Genomic DNA, 18,952 nt, shown 5'->3' with positions numbered 1-18,952 from the left:
TATGAATGATTCATATGAACTACAACCACAGACACTACAATACTATGAATGATTCATATGAACTACAACCACAGACACTACAATACTATGAATGATTCATATGAACTACAACCACAGACACTACAATACTATGAATGATTCATATGAACTACACTCTACTGGTACTCATGCCAGTGAGGAGCCCCCGGCGGAAACACATGTAGTGTAGTGTAGCACCTCCGTCTTCAATCCTCATCCTTGCTGACAACAGCGCCCAGCCCGTGTAACATGGGCCAATTGTGTTGGTATAGATATACTTGACCAAACTGGATGCACCCTGGTGGATTCGAACCCCTTAACTCTGTGTTGGTGGACAGGACGGCACCTCAAAATATCATACAGTAACTGTGAACAAGTAACTAAACATACATAGTAGTGAGTGTAGAGTCTGATGAGGTCAGTTCTGTGGCGGAACATGGGTGAGTGAGCCTGCAGTCCTGACTGAGGTGGGAGGTCAGAGGTCATTCCTCCTAAAATAGCAGATCTTCAAGCTCACGATGCATGTGTGCATGCTTTGTGTAAATGGAGGCCGGGGGTGTGTGTGCGTGGGGGGGGGAGGATTCACCCCTGCGTGTGCCCTGCTTTCAAGCTACACAAACGCCCCTGCACACACAGCAGTGTGCAGCAGTGAGGGGGGGGTGGGGGGGGGGGTCCGGGACAGTGGGGCGGGGCCACAGCTGCCTGTCAACCAACCAGGGCTCTCAGAGAGACACAGGTGCAGCTCTTCCTCTAATCAGCCGTGCATCAGGTGTTCTCTCACACACGACTCTTCTCCAAACAAAATGACACACTGCCTGGAATCAAAGAGCGTTTGCACCGCAAGTCAAACCCCGACTCCTTTCATTTTGACACGGACCAACCAGGGATGCAGAAATGTGCTGATAATACAGGTGTGTTATCTTTTTGCGAGTTTGTATCACCACAGACTAATGTGTTATTAAGCACCCAGTCAAATATGTATGATAAAACGAAACTCCATTCTACATTAAAATGTCCTAATGGGTGGCTGTAGTCGGTCGGTCAGTCGGTGTCTGCGGAAGGCAGTAAAACCACAGTGCTCATGTGCAAGTGGCTCTCAAACATTTCCATTTCAAGGACCCCCATTTGAATATTATGCTTTTAGGCCACAGACCCCCATTATCTTTGGGGCCTGACCCCTATCTCCACTGTAAAATCTCACGATTGAAAAATGGTGTCCTAATGTGCGATATGGGAGACGGTGTGAAACAGAGCCCTAGGTAGATGGGCTATACTTTCGCTATGCAACATGAATCCAAATCATGTATTGTATTCAGTGTTGCTTTAACTCTTGTACTTTCAGAGACCCATAAGGGTTCCATTTATACCCCTGGTGGTCCCTGGACCAGACACTGACATATACACATGTGCCATTCCAACTCTTTCCTGATCTTTTCCTGAAGGCTTTCTGAAAATGCGGGTTTTATATTCACTCATTAGCCTTGCTAATTCTACTGCTTTGCTACTAAAAACACTGAGAAGAAGTGTCCAGCAGAGGAACAACATCTATTCAGGGAATCTGAATAGAATTAACATATAACCCGTTGGCAAATTCCCCCTCTCTCACGGACAAGGTTCTGTTTCTGACAATGTGAAGTTCTCAAACATCTGCAAACCGTAGTTGCAATCCTTCTGAGGGCCGTGTTAACCACAAACATGGCCTTTACCTGGCAATGCTCCAGTCGGGCTCTATGCGGAGGATGGTGGGGTCTTCCGTGTAGTTGAACTTGACCTCTGGGTTCCGGAGCTCGGCGGCGTCGATGTCCACGGTGACGGCGGTGCCTCCCTGGACCGCGCCGGCCGGAGTCACGCACACGATCTCACGAGAGTTCCTCCTGGAGGACGAGACAAACGGAGGTCAATGAGCGGTGGGTCGCCATACTTTTTCTTTCGATGGAAGCAAAGAGCACTGCTCCGTCTTTGGCGACACCCGTGTGTCGATCGTCCTGGAGCGACATATGCTGTGGCTCTTGAAAGGTTAGTAAAAAATGGGGGGAAAAAAAGCTGGCAAGGATTTATTTATTTATTCTGGCAGTAAATTTGTTCAATACATTGAAGACACATTCAAAAGTTACAACAAACCAGACGTGACACTGGTGTTGTGTTTTCAAAAGTTACAACAAACCAGACGTGACACTGGTGTTGTGTTTTCAAAAGGGGGGTGTAACAAGAGAACAATAAAGAGGGGACGGGGAGGGTGAAGGGAGACTCATTTCCAGGCATAGCCAGCTTGTAGATGTGCTTATTTTCACTGACTGTTCACCTCCGGAACGAGGGACGTACGCTATATATAGGGTTCAAGTGGTTAAGCTCTGAGACCACTGCAGAATATGAATGCTGGTGAAGTGATATGGAGGCAATAGCAGCACTCCTGAGACGGACAGAGAGAATGTTATGTTACTTAAGAATGCATGATTGGCTGAGTGGTGTGTGTGTGTGTGTGTGTGTGTGTGTGTGTGTGTGTGTGTGTGTGTGTGTGTGTGTGTGTGTGTGTGCGTGTGCGTGTGCGCGTGTGCGTGTGTGTGTGTGTGTGTGTGTGTGTGTACTAGTGTACCCATGTGTGCATGTGTGTCTGTGTCTGTGTGCGTGCATGCGTGTGTGTTTCCCCATGTCCCATAGGCACAATAACATTTTCGATTGCAGTCTAGAGTAAGTACAGCTACATTATCTAATATGTATTTAGCACAGTTGAGTGGTGGCTGCATTTCTGGGCCACTCCGTCATGCTATGAGCTCTCTGTGTGTGAGAGAGTGTGATCGAGTGTGAGAGTGTTTGTGTGTGTATGCGCGCGTATGTGTGTGTGTGTGTGTGTGTGTGTGTGTGTGTGTGTGTGTGTGTGTGTGTGTGTGCGCCCTGCATGTCACACTACTGCAAACTCAGGTAAAGAACCTTGAGCCTGTAACTATAGCAACCCACGTCACAATGACAACATGCTCTAGGAACCCCACAGAGATCACAGACAGACACATGCACACACACACATACGCGCGCGCACACACACACACACACACACACACACACACACACACACACACACACACACACACACACACACACACACACACACACACACACACACACACACACAGTGGTGATGTAGGATTACTGCAGCAGAGGAATAGTTGGTGTGTTGACATCAAAGCTTGAATGGGAGAGATTAGCCCGCAGGAGCTAATCCCTGCATTTGACATGGAGGAGACATGCTGCTGTTAGCAGCACCTCACACACATACTGCACGCATACACACACATTCCAACACACCAATCTGACATGAGCAAATAGCTTTGAATATATGTAATCATACATACACACACACACACACACACACACACAGTCCCAGTACCGTTTAAAGTGGCATGCTTGTCGTCCTATGCTAACAGTCACGTAGCTGCCAGCGTTGAGGTGGTTCCCCTCGATGGTGACCCGGGTCCCTCCAGATAGCGGCCCCTGGGACGGCTGGATCCGCGTGAAGAACGGTGTCTGGACAACACAACACAACAGCTTTGCATGAGTAAAGCTACAGTACGCTACAAACAACAACAACAACAACAGAGAGTTTGGCATCAACCGAAAAGGGAATTAACGCGCCAAAATGACAACTGTGCCTATAGTTTAAGTTCATTAGAGAAGTAACCTTCTTCCGAGTTTTGTAACCAGTAACCATTGTAACCAGTAACCAGTGTTGTTTGTGAACAGTAAACTGAACATGATCTGTTTGTGTCTAATGAATCGCAAGAGTTAACAAGGCTCACTAATGCAAGTTGGTGAATAAAGGCACTATAATATATATATATATATATATATATATATATATATATATATATATATATATATTATACTTAGGTATAAAGATGCTTGTATAAATAAAGACAGACTTCTATAGAGCACCGAAGTCTGACGTCAATATCGGTAGAGGATGCAAATTCATGGGTTCATGTATACTTTTTATTTGCATTGTAATCCCCATAGGGGATTTTATATATTTTCATATAATAACTGTGTTTGAAAAATAAATAAATCATCCAGGCCGCTTCACTCATATGGAAAACGCTATTGTTACTGCTATACTGAATTAATTACATTTCCGCTAGAAACAGACTGTATGAGTGACTAACTATCGCAAACGATACAGAGACACCTCCCTGACAATAACGCAGTGACAGCTTGTTTATTTTTGGACCACAATGCTCCATAGAGAAATTACTTCCGTGAACCAGGCAGAACCAGGGGATGAGTGCGTGGCGTTCTATGCTTGCCCTTTCTCCATTTATCTGCAATCTTTCTTTTAAAACGTTTGTTTATTTGTTTAATCTGATAATGGAGAGAAGCTTTGCACACAGTCATATGGCTTTATCCTCCACAGAGTAGACCACAAGCAAGGAGGTACAGACAGACAGTCATGCCAACAGGCTGAATTTAAAATAGGTTGTATGATGGTGACATTTGCCAAAAATGAATTATCAACAAGCTCCCCAGCATGGTGACACCGTCCGGCTTCCGAAAAGTATAATAAATCCGGCTTGTTCAAACATCAGCTCGCATAGCTGGCCTGGAGTTTCTTACCACGAAGGTGAAGGGTCTGGGAGAGAGGGCTCTGTATTCGTTGAGACAGTCTCTGACACACACCTCCACGTGTGCCTCCTGCACGCGGTAGCCTGTAGCATCATTCAGAAAACACACGATTCTGTGGACAGACACATGGACAGAGGAGGTGAGGTATGGAAGCCATGAAAGAAATGACCAAAACATGCCCATGTGGACCAGACAGTGTGTGTGTGTGTGTGTGTGTGTGTGTGTGTGTGTGTGCGTGCGTCTCACCTCTCGGCACTGACGTACTCCTCCTCTATGGGCACACAGGGCACCTTGCCCAGTCGCACACCCACCTGGATGTCCTCGAACTGAAGACCCAAGTTCTCTCCCAGGATGGTGAGCCTTGTCCCCCCCTGTCTGGGACCCGTCTCTGGAAACAACTATAGAGAGGACACACACACACACACACACACACACACACATTGTAAATTATGCATTTATATACTCTAGGAGTGCCTTTATCCAAGGCGCTTCACATAGATTGTGCATTACATTCACACAAACATTCACACACCGATGTCAAAGGCAGGAAAGCAGGCAAGGCACCAACGTGCTTATCAAAACATACACAAAGCAGGAAACGTGCCTAACACACACACACGCACACGCACACGCACACGCACACACACACACACACACACACACACACACACACACACACACACACACACACACACACACACACACACACACACACACACACACACACACACACACAGAAAGGGAAAATGGCCATAATCTGATTTGAGGCTTTAATGAAGAGAAATCACCTCTCTGCTTTGAAAAACACCACATTGGGGGAGAGAGAGCGTCTTGAGCAACATACAGAACCAAAGTACTGTCATCATGTTTGTCTAATTGGAAGTTATTATGCTAGCCGCTGCTGCTGTCACACCGCGTGCGCACGGTCATGCACGCACGCACACACACATGTGCACGCACGCACGCACGCACGCACGCACGCACGCACGTTATTTATCTGGTCAGATTATAGTGTACATCAACAACAGGTGTGGTTTGACAAAACAAATATGTTGACTGATGGGCCAAGCCCGAGACACATGTGTTGTGTCACGCACACGCACACACACACACACACACACACACACACACACACACACACACACACACACACACACACACAAGACAGAGTGACAGACACATAATTTACAAACAGTTCCAACTTCCAACGATGTTGTGGTATTGCCACAACATCTAGTTACATAAGAAAGAAAGAGAAGAGAAGAGAGAGATAGAGAGGGAGAGAGAGAGAGAGAGAGAGAGAGATAAAGAAAGAAAAGAGAGAGAGACACAAACAGTGAAGCAGTGAGAGAGCAGGCCGAGTTGTGTGGGTGATTGTAGACTTTGTGCAACCTCAGGCGCCTGCTTAGCCGCAGAATGCGTTCGCACGCACGCACGCACGCATGCACGTACACACGCACGCACGCACGCACGCATGCATGCACGCACACACGCTAAATTGGAAAACGCTGAGCGCGGTGTCATGCAACCGTGCAGCTCGGGGGCATGTATAATGGACAACTCATGGAGAGACCAGGACTTTGGAGGTGGTTAGAAATGCATCCACAACGCCACAAACACACTGTACTGAACCAGCCAGCGCGGCAAGCCCCAAGACTGAACGAGAGCGAGAGAGAGAGAGAGCCGCGTAGGACGGGAGATTAGCCCACCACACGGGCCGCTATCATCTGTTAGTGGATTCCGTTTGAGACCACAGACGTCTTCAGGGACGTAGCACCCACTAGCCATTTTGTGTTGATGCAGAAAGAAAGCGGACCCGGGTTGCAAAGTGCAGTTGAAACTCAGATCCGTTTTTTTCCTGTGAAGATATCCTGTCTCGAGACCCTGAATGTCTAGCCAGGGTCTGGTATCACGCTGTGAAAGGCGGGGTTTTCTCGATGGAAAATCTAACCGGCCCAATGGGCAGTGCGGATGAACCAGTATGAACCACTCGCCAAAGAGCCCCACTTTTTCTTTTTTTTTTTTTAAGTAAATTTTATTCAAAGAGTATGACATGTAATTTTCACAGACAGAGAATATGACTCTTCGTTTTTTTACATTTTCTCCCACAACTAAAGAGCCCCACTTTGACCACGCCTCCATCTCCGAAAACAGCTGCACTGAGAGACATTTCAGACTGAATAATGGAGTGAAAGCGAAATGAATATTCAGGCTGAGCATCAGGCTACTCCGAAGTTTTTGGAAGTGGATCATGAGTTGGCAAATGTACACAAGCCCTAACCTGTCTGTCTCCGGATATGAAAATCCCATCATTCAAATGGATCAGTCCCAAGACAGCTCTGTTGCAGATGCCAAACTGCCCTTGTGCATTTATATCATGGATCCTGGCTCCATCCTAGCAAGCAGATGGGTCACAGAGGCATGGACGCTGAACTATCCAGCACCCAGCCAGCCAGACACCGGGACTGTGCTAGCGTACTCGCAACCAGCATGTCAGCAGCGCTCTATACCTGCCAACTGGTCACGGACACCTTTGGAACACAGAGATGCCTCCGGGGGTTGTGGGCTTGTAATGGACAGCCGACGTCGTGTGGAAGCCGGGATCTAAAGACTTTCTTTTCTTTCTTTTCTTTTTTGGAAGCCTTGAAGGTATGACACCCCGACCACATGCATGCAGGACCCCAACTGTGAAGAATGCCAAATATATCAGACACCAGTGCTCAGAGGAGAGACCGCAGCCCCACTTTGGAAGTGTCTAATCCATCACCAGTACCACCACATCTATAGGCACTAACCAGCCTGCAGCCATTATGGCACACTGACAGCTGCTATAAACCTTATGATAGGCTGCCCCACTGTTTCTCAACCACCACTGGTGGTTCATGGCATTAATAGAGGTGGTCCAAAAATATATATATGGTAAAGATATTGTAGGCCTATATACATAATGTATTCAAAGGATTTAGACCTGCATGGCAGTTTTAGGCCAAATTAGGCAAATAGGCCAAATTGATCTACGTATTAGGCCACGGACCCCCATCTGAAAAGAGTTAGAGCCAAGGACTCACCAGAGGCAAAGATTTGCCACAAAAATTGTTTGTGGCTTCTGATTGGTCTGTGGTGCGGTTGGGGGTAAAAACAGCAGTTAGAGTGGCGCTGGCTGATGACGTATCAGCAACAACGTGGCTATGTAACATTGTAACAGGTCTGCTGCCTGCTGGCAAGACTGAGTAGCGAAGTGACAAAACAAACCCACAGAACGCAGCAAATCAGGCTGGAACCCAGGCTAGATCTACAGTACAAACTCATAGCACTGCACAAAGTGCTATTTTTGAATAGTCAAGGTATAAAATAATAAAGTGGTTAAAATGATTGTGAAGCTATTACTAATTGTGCTGAGGACCCCCCTGATACGGGGGGCACACACACACACACACACACACACACACACACACACACACACACACACACACACACACACACACACACACACACACACACACACACACAGTACCCTACCCACCCACCCACCCAGACCGCTGTCATCGTGGCACCATGCCAGCAGCGGTGACTTTTCCCCCACAACAAGTGCCAAGTTAATCTGGAAGTGGAACCACATAATGGCAACAGAGGCGCAGCAGCGTGTGACCTCAGTGTTTGGCAGCCAGCCACAAAACAGCCAGGCCTAAAGCCTTCGTCTCACGACGGTGTCGCACGACGGAAAATAGCAGATAATAGAGCTCTCACGTGGTGAGATTGTATAGGTTGGCTATTTTCGGTGTGAATCTGGCCTATAGGGATAAAGATTGATCAAAGCGACCACAACAAAGCGTCTATGCATGTGGATTCAGGAGCCTAAAGGCTAAATAACCCCCGGTGTGAATGTATCCTGTTACAAGTACTGTACACTATCCCAACACTAATATGAAACATGCATTTCAAATAATAATAATAACCAGTAAGACGCCCTGAGGGTGACAGCAGACAGCTGGGAGAGCGCTTTGGGATGGGGGGGTCAGTCAGATCAACATATGGAATTCATTCTGTACTGGCCATTATATGGAGCGTGTACAGGGTTTGATGAGGTCAGATCAACATCTCCCTTGCTTCTTTCCTTTTTACCTTCCTTGTCTTCCTCTCTTCCTTCTTCCTTTCTTTATCTGCCTCATCTCTTGTGTAAAATGCTCATAAATGTATCCATTTGTGACTCTTGAGAGTGTAACCAAACTGAACTGTATGGGTCCATGCGGTTACATTAGTACACTCTGAAGACTGTGGGTTACATACAGTATATGTAGCACATCTCATCCCATAATGTTACATTAGTACACTCTGAAGACTGTGGGTTACATACAGTATATGTAGCACATCTCATCCCATAATGTTACATTAGTACACTCTGAAGACTGTGGGTTACATACAGTATAAGTACCACATCTCATCCCATAATGTTACAGCATGCCGGGGTTATTCCCTGCACGTTAACATTAGACACACGCCACCTCACTGTGGTCGCCGTGGTAACACTTAGCACATGACCTGTGGGTTTAAGGGAGCTGCTTCAAACTGGGAACGTTGTTAATGTGGTTGGAACGCCGGCGTGGGAATATATCACTGAGACGTGTTCAGTGAAACTGCATGGGGAGGCGATGGGGTGGCACCACTGCAGAGGCATGGGGGTTCTTCACTACCACAAGTATCCTGTATTCAAAATGTTACGTACAATTACAATCCTATTATTGGATTGTAATTTGCAATGCCTTAATGTCGTCATCATTTTAATGCTGCAACTGATTTGAAATGATTTAGTTGTGCATAGTTTATGTGGGGGATTGTTAGGTGTAATGAGGTCACGGTGCCTTCAGTCAGTGTGGGGGGGGAGTCCATACTCCTCATCTAAGAACAGAATGCTCTTGCCTTTGAACAGGTACTGCGAAGAGATTATTACTGCTCATAATATATGACCTAAACGTAACGTCTGATGCTGGGCATCAATAGAACTAGGCCTTTTAACTCCATGACAAGCCTCTAAGCTCTTGAACTGGACTACTGGTGTTTAGTTATTTATGGGTCTATGTGCAGAGCACCAACTTGTGCAGCTATATAGGCTTATGAACTGGACTAATAGTTTTAAATATAATATTTGCAGTAACAAAGGATTAGTATTCTCAGTATCACCTTTTTAATGATTTGTATGCTTATTCATAACGTATATATTTTTTACATGTGTCTTCTCTCAGTTTTAACCTGTGCCCACACTTTTTGTGATGTGTTTTTAATGCTTGTATGAGTTATGGGATATCTGAATTTCCCTTCTGGGATTAATGAAGTATCTGATCTATCTATCTATCTTGAGTGTACGACACGTATGTACTTAGTTACCTTCCACCACTGCAACTGGGAATAAACTATCAACGCTCAAGCAAACAAGGGAGCCTTAAGTAGAGTTAATTGGTTCAGAAGGTCAGGAAAACTGGGAATAGGACATTTCAGGTGGGAATAACATTTCCATGGAAGCGACCGGTCCCGGGCTCGGGAAATTTTAATGTGTTTAGAAAAAGGAATGGTGCTTAGGGCATCATGTTTTCCCATTGGGAATACTGCTAAAGACATGCATGGATAAAACCCAAGTAATCCATATTTGCCAAGTTAATGGGTTCAAAGGCAAGCAGGGGAATACCAGACATGCACATGACTGGGAATAAGGTTAGTGGAGTAGACTCTTAACAGACTATGATGAACTGCCTCTGCTAAATTATCCTATATCTTGGAGTTGCATTGTGTGTGACCTGAGACCGAGTACCGCTCCGTTGAATTTAAACATGTTCAACCTGATAGCCCTATATGGGCATAGTTATATAATTACATACAGTATGTTAAAAATGTGCGATCTATATGCTCATAGCCTGGGTAGGTCAGCTATTTCAGCTATTAATCACAAAATATATAGGGCGTAAGGTTCATTTCAGTCTTTTTTAGAAAATGAAATGGAAGCAGCAATGTGGCACGTTGTCCACGCCCAACGCATATAAAGTTGACTGACATGAAAGTGGATGAAAGTCAAAAGTCGAAGTGGTGTGGAGCAGAAAGGAACGGCAGCCTAGAGACCTATATGGATAATTGATGTGGTCTCCGGCCAATACAAGATCCCTCAGGAAACACGACAGACAGCCATGCAGAATAACCAACTAGCTTCAGCTCTGAGCGCAACACCAGCCATGCTGGAATAGCCCTGGCCCCTAGCTGAGGTTCAACACAACCCCCTCCTTTCAACCTCTCTCTCTCTCACGCTGTATCTGTGTGTGTCTCTCTCTCTCTCTCTCTCTGAGAGAGATACTAGTCTGAAAGACAGGTAATAACTGGAATGCATGCTGCTGGGAAACATCGGCACATGCAGTGAACTGACAGCTCCTACTCCACAGAAATCTGAGCAACGGACTTCGCCTCCAACGGCCCTGGTGGCTAGCGCGCTGTTGAAGACAGGGTCAGTTCACAGATGTGTAGACATATACAGTATGAGTGTGTAGCGGTGCTTTGTGTGGGGAAAAGACAGCACTTCAGCACACCCTGAATCGATAAAGGTGTGATGTATTATTTACAAAAAGCCTAGTGAAAATGTTGTGTGTGTGTGTGTGTGTGTGTGTGTGTTTTTGCTAGGTGTTCCGAGACACACAGCTCTGTGTGTGAGTGCGTGCGTGCATATGTGTCGCTCAAATATGCGTGCGCGTCTTATTGGCTAAAGTCGCAATGTTCGCAAAAGTTACTACCTGAGCCAGTATACCACTAACTATTTATTCACGGATTTGGTCTGCACACTGTGGTCAATCGATACGGAGCGGGGTGCATTCTGATTTTGACATCCAAAGGTCTACATTACAGTCATCAAGGCAAACGCCAGCCTTAACGCTGTACATGTAGCCTATGAGAAGCACGCTCTAGTTAGTTTCCCTGAAAGTAAGTCCTTGAGTAAACAAGCCTATAGGGAAAGAGAGAAAGAGAGGGAGAGAGGAAAAAGTTTACACCAATAACTATGATAAAGATATATATAAAAAAGATAAATCACTCCGACTCAAGTGGACGGCAGGGTCCACACTACACCTAAACAAAGTTTAGCTTAGTCTAGTTACAGTGCTTGTCGCAAATGGCAAAGGCACAGAAGGAGAGACATAGAGAGACAGACAGAAAAGAGAGAGGAAAAGAAGACACGCTTTTGTTTCTTTACAACTGCAATCCGAGTATCTCCAGCAGAAACACATCCTCTTGTCTTATTGTGTTCCACAGAAACAAATCACATCTCCTCCTTGTTAGCATTATTGACCACGGCCGTTTTAACCTGCTCCCGCAGCGTCTCATCTCATCAAGATCACACAGGTCTGGTGTTGAACTGACTGTAGTTCAGTGGGCCCAGGGCCTGGCCTGGCCTGGCCTGGCCTGGCCTGGCCTGGCCTGGCCTGGCTGCACAGAAAAGAAAATAACATCTTAGAATAGCAGCAGTCACCCAAAGGGCTGCCGGTCGTGTCGGATGAGCATCAATCTGGACGGCGAGGCTGTCAACGCACTCTGCCAGCGTGCTCTCTCTCGCTCTGCCAGTCTGTCTGTCTGTCTGTCTGTCTGTCTGTCTGTCTGTCTGTCTGAAGTCACTTTATATTAAACCAATTAAAAGTATGAACAAGAGCTTGTGACTAAATAATAACTATATTGTACCCATTGGAACACAGGTTTATTTTTTCCCCATTTCTGAAAAAGTAATGGGTTTGGAGATACAAGGTTTCTGCCTGACAGCATTAATGAAAGCTCTGTGGCAACAGTGTGTTACTGTGCCAATTAAGCACGCTGGAAACTGTTATATGTGAGTGCACATACAATGAACAAATGCATACACACGGCCGTGAAGTGAGCTTGAATGCAGAGGCCATGCGTCTGAAAAGTGTTTGTTTTCCTAGGGTGTCTATATATCCAGGTCTAAGCGTCTCACAACCTGCCCTTCCCCTCTGGGGGATTGGAGCGGCGATGAGAGCGCTGTTCATGAGACAGATTTGCAGAGCTAGCAAAGAGCCTCCCCGCGACTCAGCCCACAATTTGTCAAAGCCACTTGAAATTCACAGAGAGCCATCGACCACTTTTAAAGTGAGCCAATGTGCACAGCGGTGACAGAACCTGGACTTGAATGGAGATTATGTCAAGAGAGATTACCTGAACATAAAAGTGCGACTTAAGTTATATATTACACTTGAGAAGGATATCTCACACGTTCATGAGCTGCAAGTCGCCTACAGTGTCTATCTTTGCTTAGCAGTGACACACACTCTGTCGCTCTGTCTCTAACCCCCCCCCCCCCCTCTCTCTCTCTCTCTCTCTCTCTCACAGATTTGCAGTTACATAAACGTATACTGTTGTATCTTGTCAATTCAATTGTTAAATGTAATTTGCTAAACTAAAAACAAAGTGTACACCTAGAAGTATTAGGCCTAAAACTAAATAACACTTTAGAGGCTTAATAACCGTCCAAGGACACTCAAATGGTTGCTGCGTCGCTGACTCGTCACATATTTATTACGACTATACGTTAGCTCTACGAGCTGTCAACACCATCATCATTATCATCACCTTTATCCCCATCTTCCTGTAGGCCTAAATAAAATACACTGCTGTTCTCCGATCAATGAGACACATGCAAGCGCGCGCGTATACAGTGCATGTATATTTTACAAGGTGCTGAGTTTTCGTAGCCAATCACAGCTTCTCTGTGTCAGGACTGCAGGAGGGAGCCTAACTAAATCCTCTCCTCTCTTTTCCCCTCATCTCATATCTATCTCTCTCTCTCTCTCTCTCCTGATGATAAGCACAACTTTTGAGCTTTTACTTTTTTCAGAGGCAAAGGGGGCAGGGTCACAGGAGTCCTCAGACAGTCTGGCTCATCCACAGTTCCACAACCAATGAGAGACCAGAGAAGCACCATTCAATTACTCCTAGTCACTGCTGAGAGACATTGCCACAGAGAGAGAGAGAGAGAGAGAGAGAGAGAGAGGAGGCTGCAGTTAAATCCTGATATTTTAAATGAAACTGACCGGCCTAAATTCCCCACCTGTTCATTTAGGCGACAAGACAGACGAGAGACACCACAAGAGGGAGATGGGGGGAGAGAGAGAGAAACAGATAGACACCTCAGCTCAAAGAGAGTGAGAGAAAGAGAGAAGATACTCGCTGTAATACTGAGAAGATGTGAAAAGATGTGTCAAAATGGTGACATCAAAATACATGAAATCGCTGAAAGGATGACACAGTTTGGGGATTGTAACACGGCTATGCTAAAGTTACACCTCATCGAACGCATTCTCGCACACGACATCTGACCAAGCGCTGGACGTTTGATGCGACACACTGTTACTGCCACGTCGCGTGTCGATGAGGACGACACCATTTAAGATGAATCGGCACCGGGGAGCCTGTCACGCCCAACGTCCAATGTGACAGTAGATTTTGTCCGAGTCGTTACTGCATTACGACGTGGGATGGGAGTGACAACGCATACCGTCCAGCGATGTATAAATCAGGCTTTACCGTGGCAAGGTACCAACGTCACTGCCTATGCAACAACACACTGACTCGACTATGCGCCTTTCCCCCCTTGTCAGTGTGGGTCGTAGCCAGGTCCCAACTAGTGTTACCGCCGAGTCGCAGACCCCCAGGTCGGGGGCATACTGTACGATTTATCAATAGTCTGACATACGTGGCCAGATAACACACACCCGTACCTCCGATATACTGTACATGGCCAGTTAAGGGTACAGTGTCGGACTATTGTGTGTCGCATTGTTAGGACGTCGGACCAAAGCCATGCACCCCTCCCCGGTCACATCACTCATTGTTAGGACGTCGGACCAAAGCTATGCACCCCTCCCCGGTCACATCACTCATTGTTAGGACGTCGGACCAAAGCTATGCACCCCTCCCCGGTCACATCACTCATTGTTAGGACGTCGGACCAAAGCTATGCACCCCTCCCCGGTCACATCACTCATTGTTAGGACGTCGGACCAAAGCTATGCACCCCTCCCCGGTCACATCACTCATTGTTAGGACGTCGGACCAAAGCTATGCACCCCTCCCCGGTCACATCACTCACTTGCTGTATATAGGCCAGACAAAGCTTGGAATTTGCAGCATGCATACTGTATGCATTTGGAAAGTGGCAATTAATGTCAGTCTTACCAGCTACAGTAAGCTTTGTGTGTTCTGTATTGACACATTATTGTGGTGGCTATAGCTGCAGCGACAATGACAATTATAATCTGTAATGTGCACAGTATAGCCAGCAGTAGGTTTGGGAATAGGCTCAGCCCTCAGGGTTCCTTGAGGGGGTCCCAAAAGGACCTGTAAAGGCCTCTAACTGCAGAGTTACAGACCGTTATGGTCCATTTTGGACCCATGAGCGTTAAGGTGGTCCTTGCCATTAAAATGACATATGTGTCAATTTAATGTTGGCTATTCAAAAATAGCACAAGCTAGTACAAGCTCTCAGTGCTTCACTTTGTGGCGCGCTGAGAGCTTGTACATCTGCTATTTTTGAACTTTGTTTTATATCATGAAAGTATTACTGATTTAGAAGGCATTTGTAGAATCGGCCTCAGGTCTTAATGGCGCTTACAACTAAGCTAAGCAACAACTGTGTGTTGTGAAAGGAGGGTGCTTCAGTGGTGTGTGTGTGTGTGTGTGTGTGTGTGTGTGTGTGTGTGTGTGTGTGTGTGTGTGCGTGCGTGCGTGCGTGCGTGCGTGCGTGCGTGCGTGCGTGCGTGTGTGCGTGCGTGCGTGTGTGCGTCCGTCCCACCCACATCTCTCCACAGGTGTTCACACACACTGGGACTTCTGCTCTGATTGAACACATCACACAATCACCCTAATGAGCGGCAGCAGCAGCACGGATTTGATTGGCAAATGAGAGATACGCGTTGTGTGTGTGCATGCGTGTGTGTGTGTGCGTTTATCTGGAGAACGATGTGACTGATTAGTACACACAGACACAGATCAAATGCATTAAAACTCAGTGTTATCGCGTTTGCTTGTCTGTTCTCATTAGAACAAAAAGACTAAACCCCCCGAAACTTTGCCGTTGTGAGTTTCTGCATTGCGATAGGATCTGACTGGTAGGCCTATCAGTCTGAAAAAAGTACAAAGAGAGAGAGAGAGAAAATACATCTTTTCAAACCAATTACGCAGCACCGCTCACACAAAAAGATTTAGAATGAGCTCAGTTCAGTCTTAAGACCACTTGAAACATGTTCCCCAAAACGGTGGTTTCCAAATTCCAGGTCTGGACAGTCCCCAACAATGTGACAAGCAGACAGGAGACCACTTACAGTTTCCATAGCAACAATACTTCCTATACTGCCCTCCAACACCTGACAGCACAGCACAATAGCCTTTCCTCCTGTATCTATTTAGCTATAATATATTGCATATATTCAGCTTTATTGAATAGGCAAGTTGGACAACTAACTAGCAATTCCAGCACAGTCCCTCTGGCCTACGGGATATAAACAGTCAATGGTCCCGTCCCTCCAGGGTATGTGAAAGAAAATGAAAATGCGTACGTGAAAACAGAGAGACTGCATTTCCCCGATAAGATCAATGTGTTTTGTCTCGTTGCATTGTTTTCTTAAACGCAACATGGATTCAACGTGTGGTGAGGCCACCTGGGGGCTCAGTGATCCCACTTTGGAAAGTAATCCCAACGAGGTAAGTGGAACGTAACAGATGCGAGAGTGGCTGACAGCCACCTAAACACAAGACACAGCCACACATAATGTACATGCGCACGTGTGCACATATACACCACCATACACACACACACACACACACACACACACACACACACACACACACACACACACACACACACACACACTGTAATCAGTTCTTCTGTAATCTATACTTCTAAATCGCACATAGTACTTGAGTTGGGATATGTGATGTCGACGATGGTTCCACACATCTGGAAATGTTGCAGCCCAGAGATGAACACAGATGTTCTATATTTCGTTCACACGCGTAAATATGCATGCATAAACGCACGAGCATGTGCGCACACGCACACGCGTCACGCACGCACACAAAATATCGTCTCTGTCAGGTGAAAACCTCCTATGTCCAAAACTGTTACTTTTCAGGAATCAAATTGAAAAGTAGCAAAAGCAGCAGATGTCGTCGCTTAGCCCCGGATTGGAGCTTGTTGATCTGCTGCTCTTGATGCTTCTGTGTGATGCTGTACTGTGATCAAGTAGGGCGTTCATTTACAATAAAATAAAAACAAAACATTAAAGTGACATGGAGATAATAGGTCTCTGCCCGACAGAAACTATATGTGAAATCACGCACACTCACAGAATAATCTCATTCTCTCTCTCTCTCTCTCTCACCTTGGTGATCTTGGGGTTGGTGCAGCGGCTGTTCCCGGCCGTGGCGTGCATCCACCCGGCGGTGGCGTCTCCCTGCAGGGTGGCGTGGAGGAGGTGGGAGGAGGAGGAGGAGGAGGAGGAAGAGGAGGAGGGACCGCCCCCGCCGCTGCTGCACTCCTGGCGCAGGGAGCACTTCCTGTCCTGAACGCACCAGCCGCACTCGAAGCGCGGGTCCGCCTTCAGACACATCCCACAGCTGTCCCGCAGGGCCCGGCACTTATACAGGTGAGCTGTGGGGGAGGGGCAACACACACTGAATCAGCATGACGTAGAGCACATTTAACTTAACCCGTTAAGACATGAGCCTGCCATCGCGCAACCTCCAGCTTTTCACCAGCTTTTTAAATCCAAAACGAGTTAATAGCACAGGCAGACTCTTCACATAATATTAGAGCATAAGTGTCAGAGCTGAAATCGAAAGCTGAAATGTAAATGTGAAATAAATGCGTCCACAGAAGTGAATCTTTGAAGCCTGGTGGGTCAAACTGAACAAACAATATGTACATTTGAAGCTGATTCCCTGCTTTCATATGACATGAAAAAACGAAAATTCTAAAGAATCCAATGGCAGCCCCTCAGTCAAATTTGGCCACAAATGTCTTCTAAAATCTGTAGTTCTCACACTTTCCCTATATTCAGTGTAGATTTCCACACTACACAAACATTACATTCCCATTGACAATGAATGGAGAATTGTACGTCATAGTGTCTGCAGCAAATCGGCTTAGTGTCTAATTTTGTCTGAGCAAATATAGGCATAGTGTCTATTTTAAAATAACGAAGGCTTATACCCTGAATTGCATTAACTGCAGTTGCCTGCAGCGATCTATACTAGGCCCCCATCCTTTTTTCCCCTCTACACCAAAAATAAGTACTGTACTATATATTGTACAAGCGTCTGATGAATGCCTATGACAAAATGATTAGGACAACCCACTGGTTTAAGTAGTACTGCCTGAAGCTCTGCCTGAAGCATGTGTGGCTACATACTGTATGCCATCTTAAATTAGCACTGCTAGCTCTCTCTCTCTCTCTCTCTCTCTCAGGCAGGAGAACCGCCAGTTCAAATCCAGGGTAAGACAGAAAACTTGAAAAGATTCCAGCTTCAAATTAACAGGATTTTCAGGATTTTACTGTGTGGTGAAAGGCGGAGGTGACCACATCTTCTAGGCACGCACGCACGCACGCACGCACGCACGCACGCACGACAAAGAAATTAAAAGTAACAAAAACAACACCTAAGTAGAGGGATTTGTAGAGGAGGAGGAGGGGAGAGGGGTGAGATGAAAGAAGGGCAGAGAGTAAATCCGAGGTTGCACTTGTTAGCGAATTAGTGAAACACAATTGTTATCTGTAATTAATTGAAACTGGAGAGATGGCATGTCCCTCCAAGGGCGAGAGACAGAGAGAGAGAGAGAGAGACGGAGAGAGAGAGATATGGAGAAACAGGTTGACAAAAAGGCAAGCAAGGAATTAATGAGCAAGAGCAAAAATAATCTCCTCTCCTCTCCTCTCCTCTCCTCTCTGGCAGACATCAAAAGGCTGTGTGCATCCGTCTGCTGGGGTGGCCTCTCTGGGCTAATCTGATTAGCCACAGCTGAGCTTAAAAGTAGTGCCGCTCTAATTAATGTGAGCCAGATGAATGATTTAATTACATTAACAGTCCAACTTTACACCAGGGTACCGGCAGGCCACCATGACCCGTTCCCTCACTGAGATGCTACAGACAGACGGACAGACAGACAGACAGACAGACAGACAGACAGACAGACAGACAGACAGACGGACGGACGGACGGACGGACGGACGGACGGACGGACGGACGGACGGACGGACGGACGGACAGACAGACAGAGGCGAAAACATAA

The 18,952-nt window shown here is 46.3% G+C and overlaps 1 protein-coding gene across 2 annotated transcripts in view; it reads right to left on the bottom strand.

The window, feature by feature from the left end:
- plxna1a (plexin A1a) overlaps positions 1-18,952 on the bottom strand; it is a 331,250-nt gene that overhangs the window by 80,819 nt on the left and 231,479 nt on the right. For both annotated transcript variants that reach the window (XM_080763399.1, XM_080763400.1), the window contains exons 12-16: positions 17,046-17,314; positions 4,876-5,027; positions 4,621-4,741; positions 3,401-3,537; positions 1,725-1,892 (exon numbers count right to left, since the gene is read on the bottom strand). In XM_080763399.1, coding sequence (XP_080619525.1) covers positions 1,725-1,892; positions 3,401-3,537; positions 4,621-4,741; positions 4,876-5,027; positions 17,046-17,314 — 847 coding nt within the window. The remainder of the gene's footprint in view (positions 1-1,724; positions 1,893-3,400; positions 3,538-4,620; positions 4,742-4,875; positions 5,028-17,045; positions 17,315-18,952) is intronic.

Source organism: Protomyctophum bolini (assembly GCF_963924005.1).
Source record: "Protomyctophum bolini genome assembly, chromosome: 5".
NCBI lineage: Eukaryota > Metazoa > Chordata > Actinopteri > Myctophiformes > Myctophidae > Protomyctophum > Protomyctophum bolini.
Note: the sequence above shows the minus strand (reverse complement) of the source record. Positions and strands in the feature narration are given on the sequence as shown.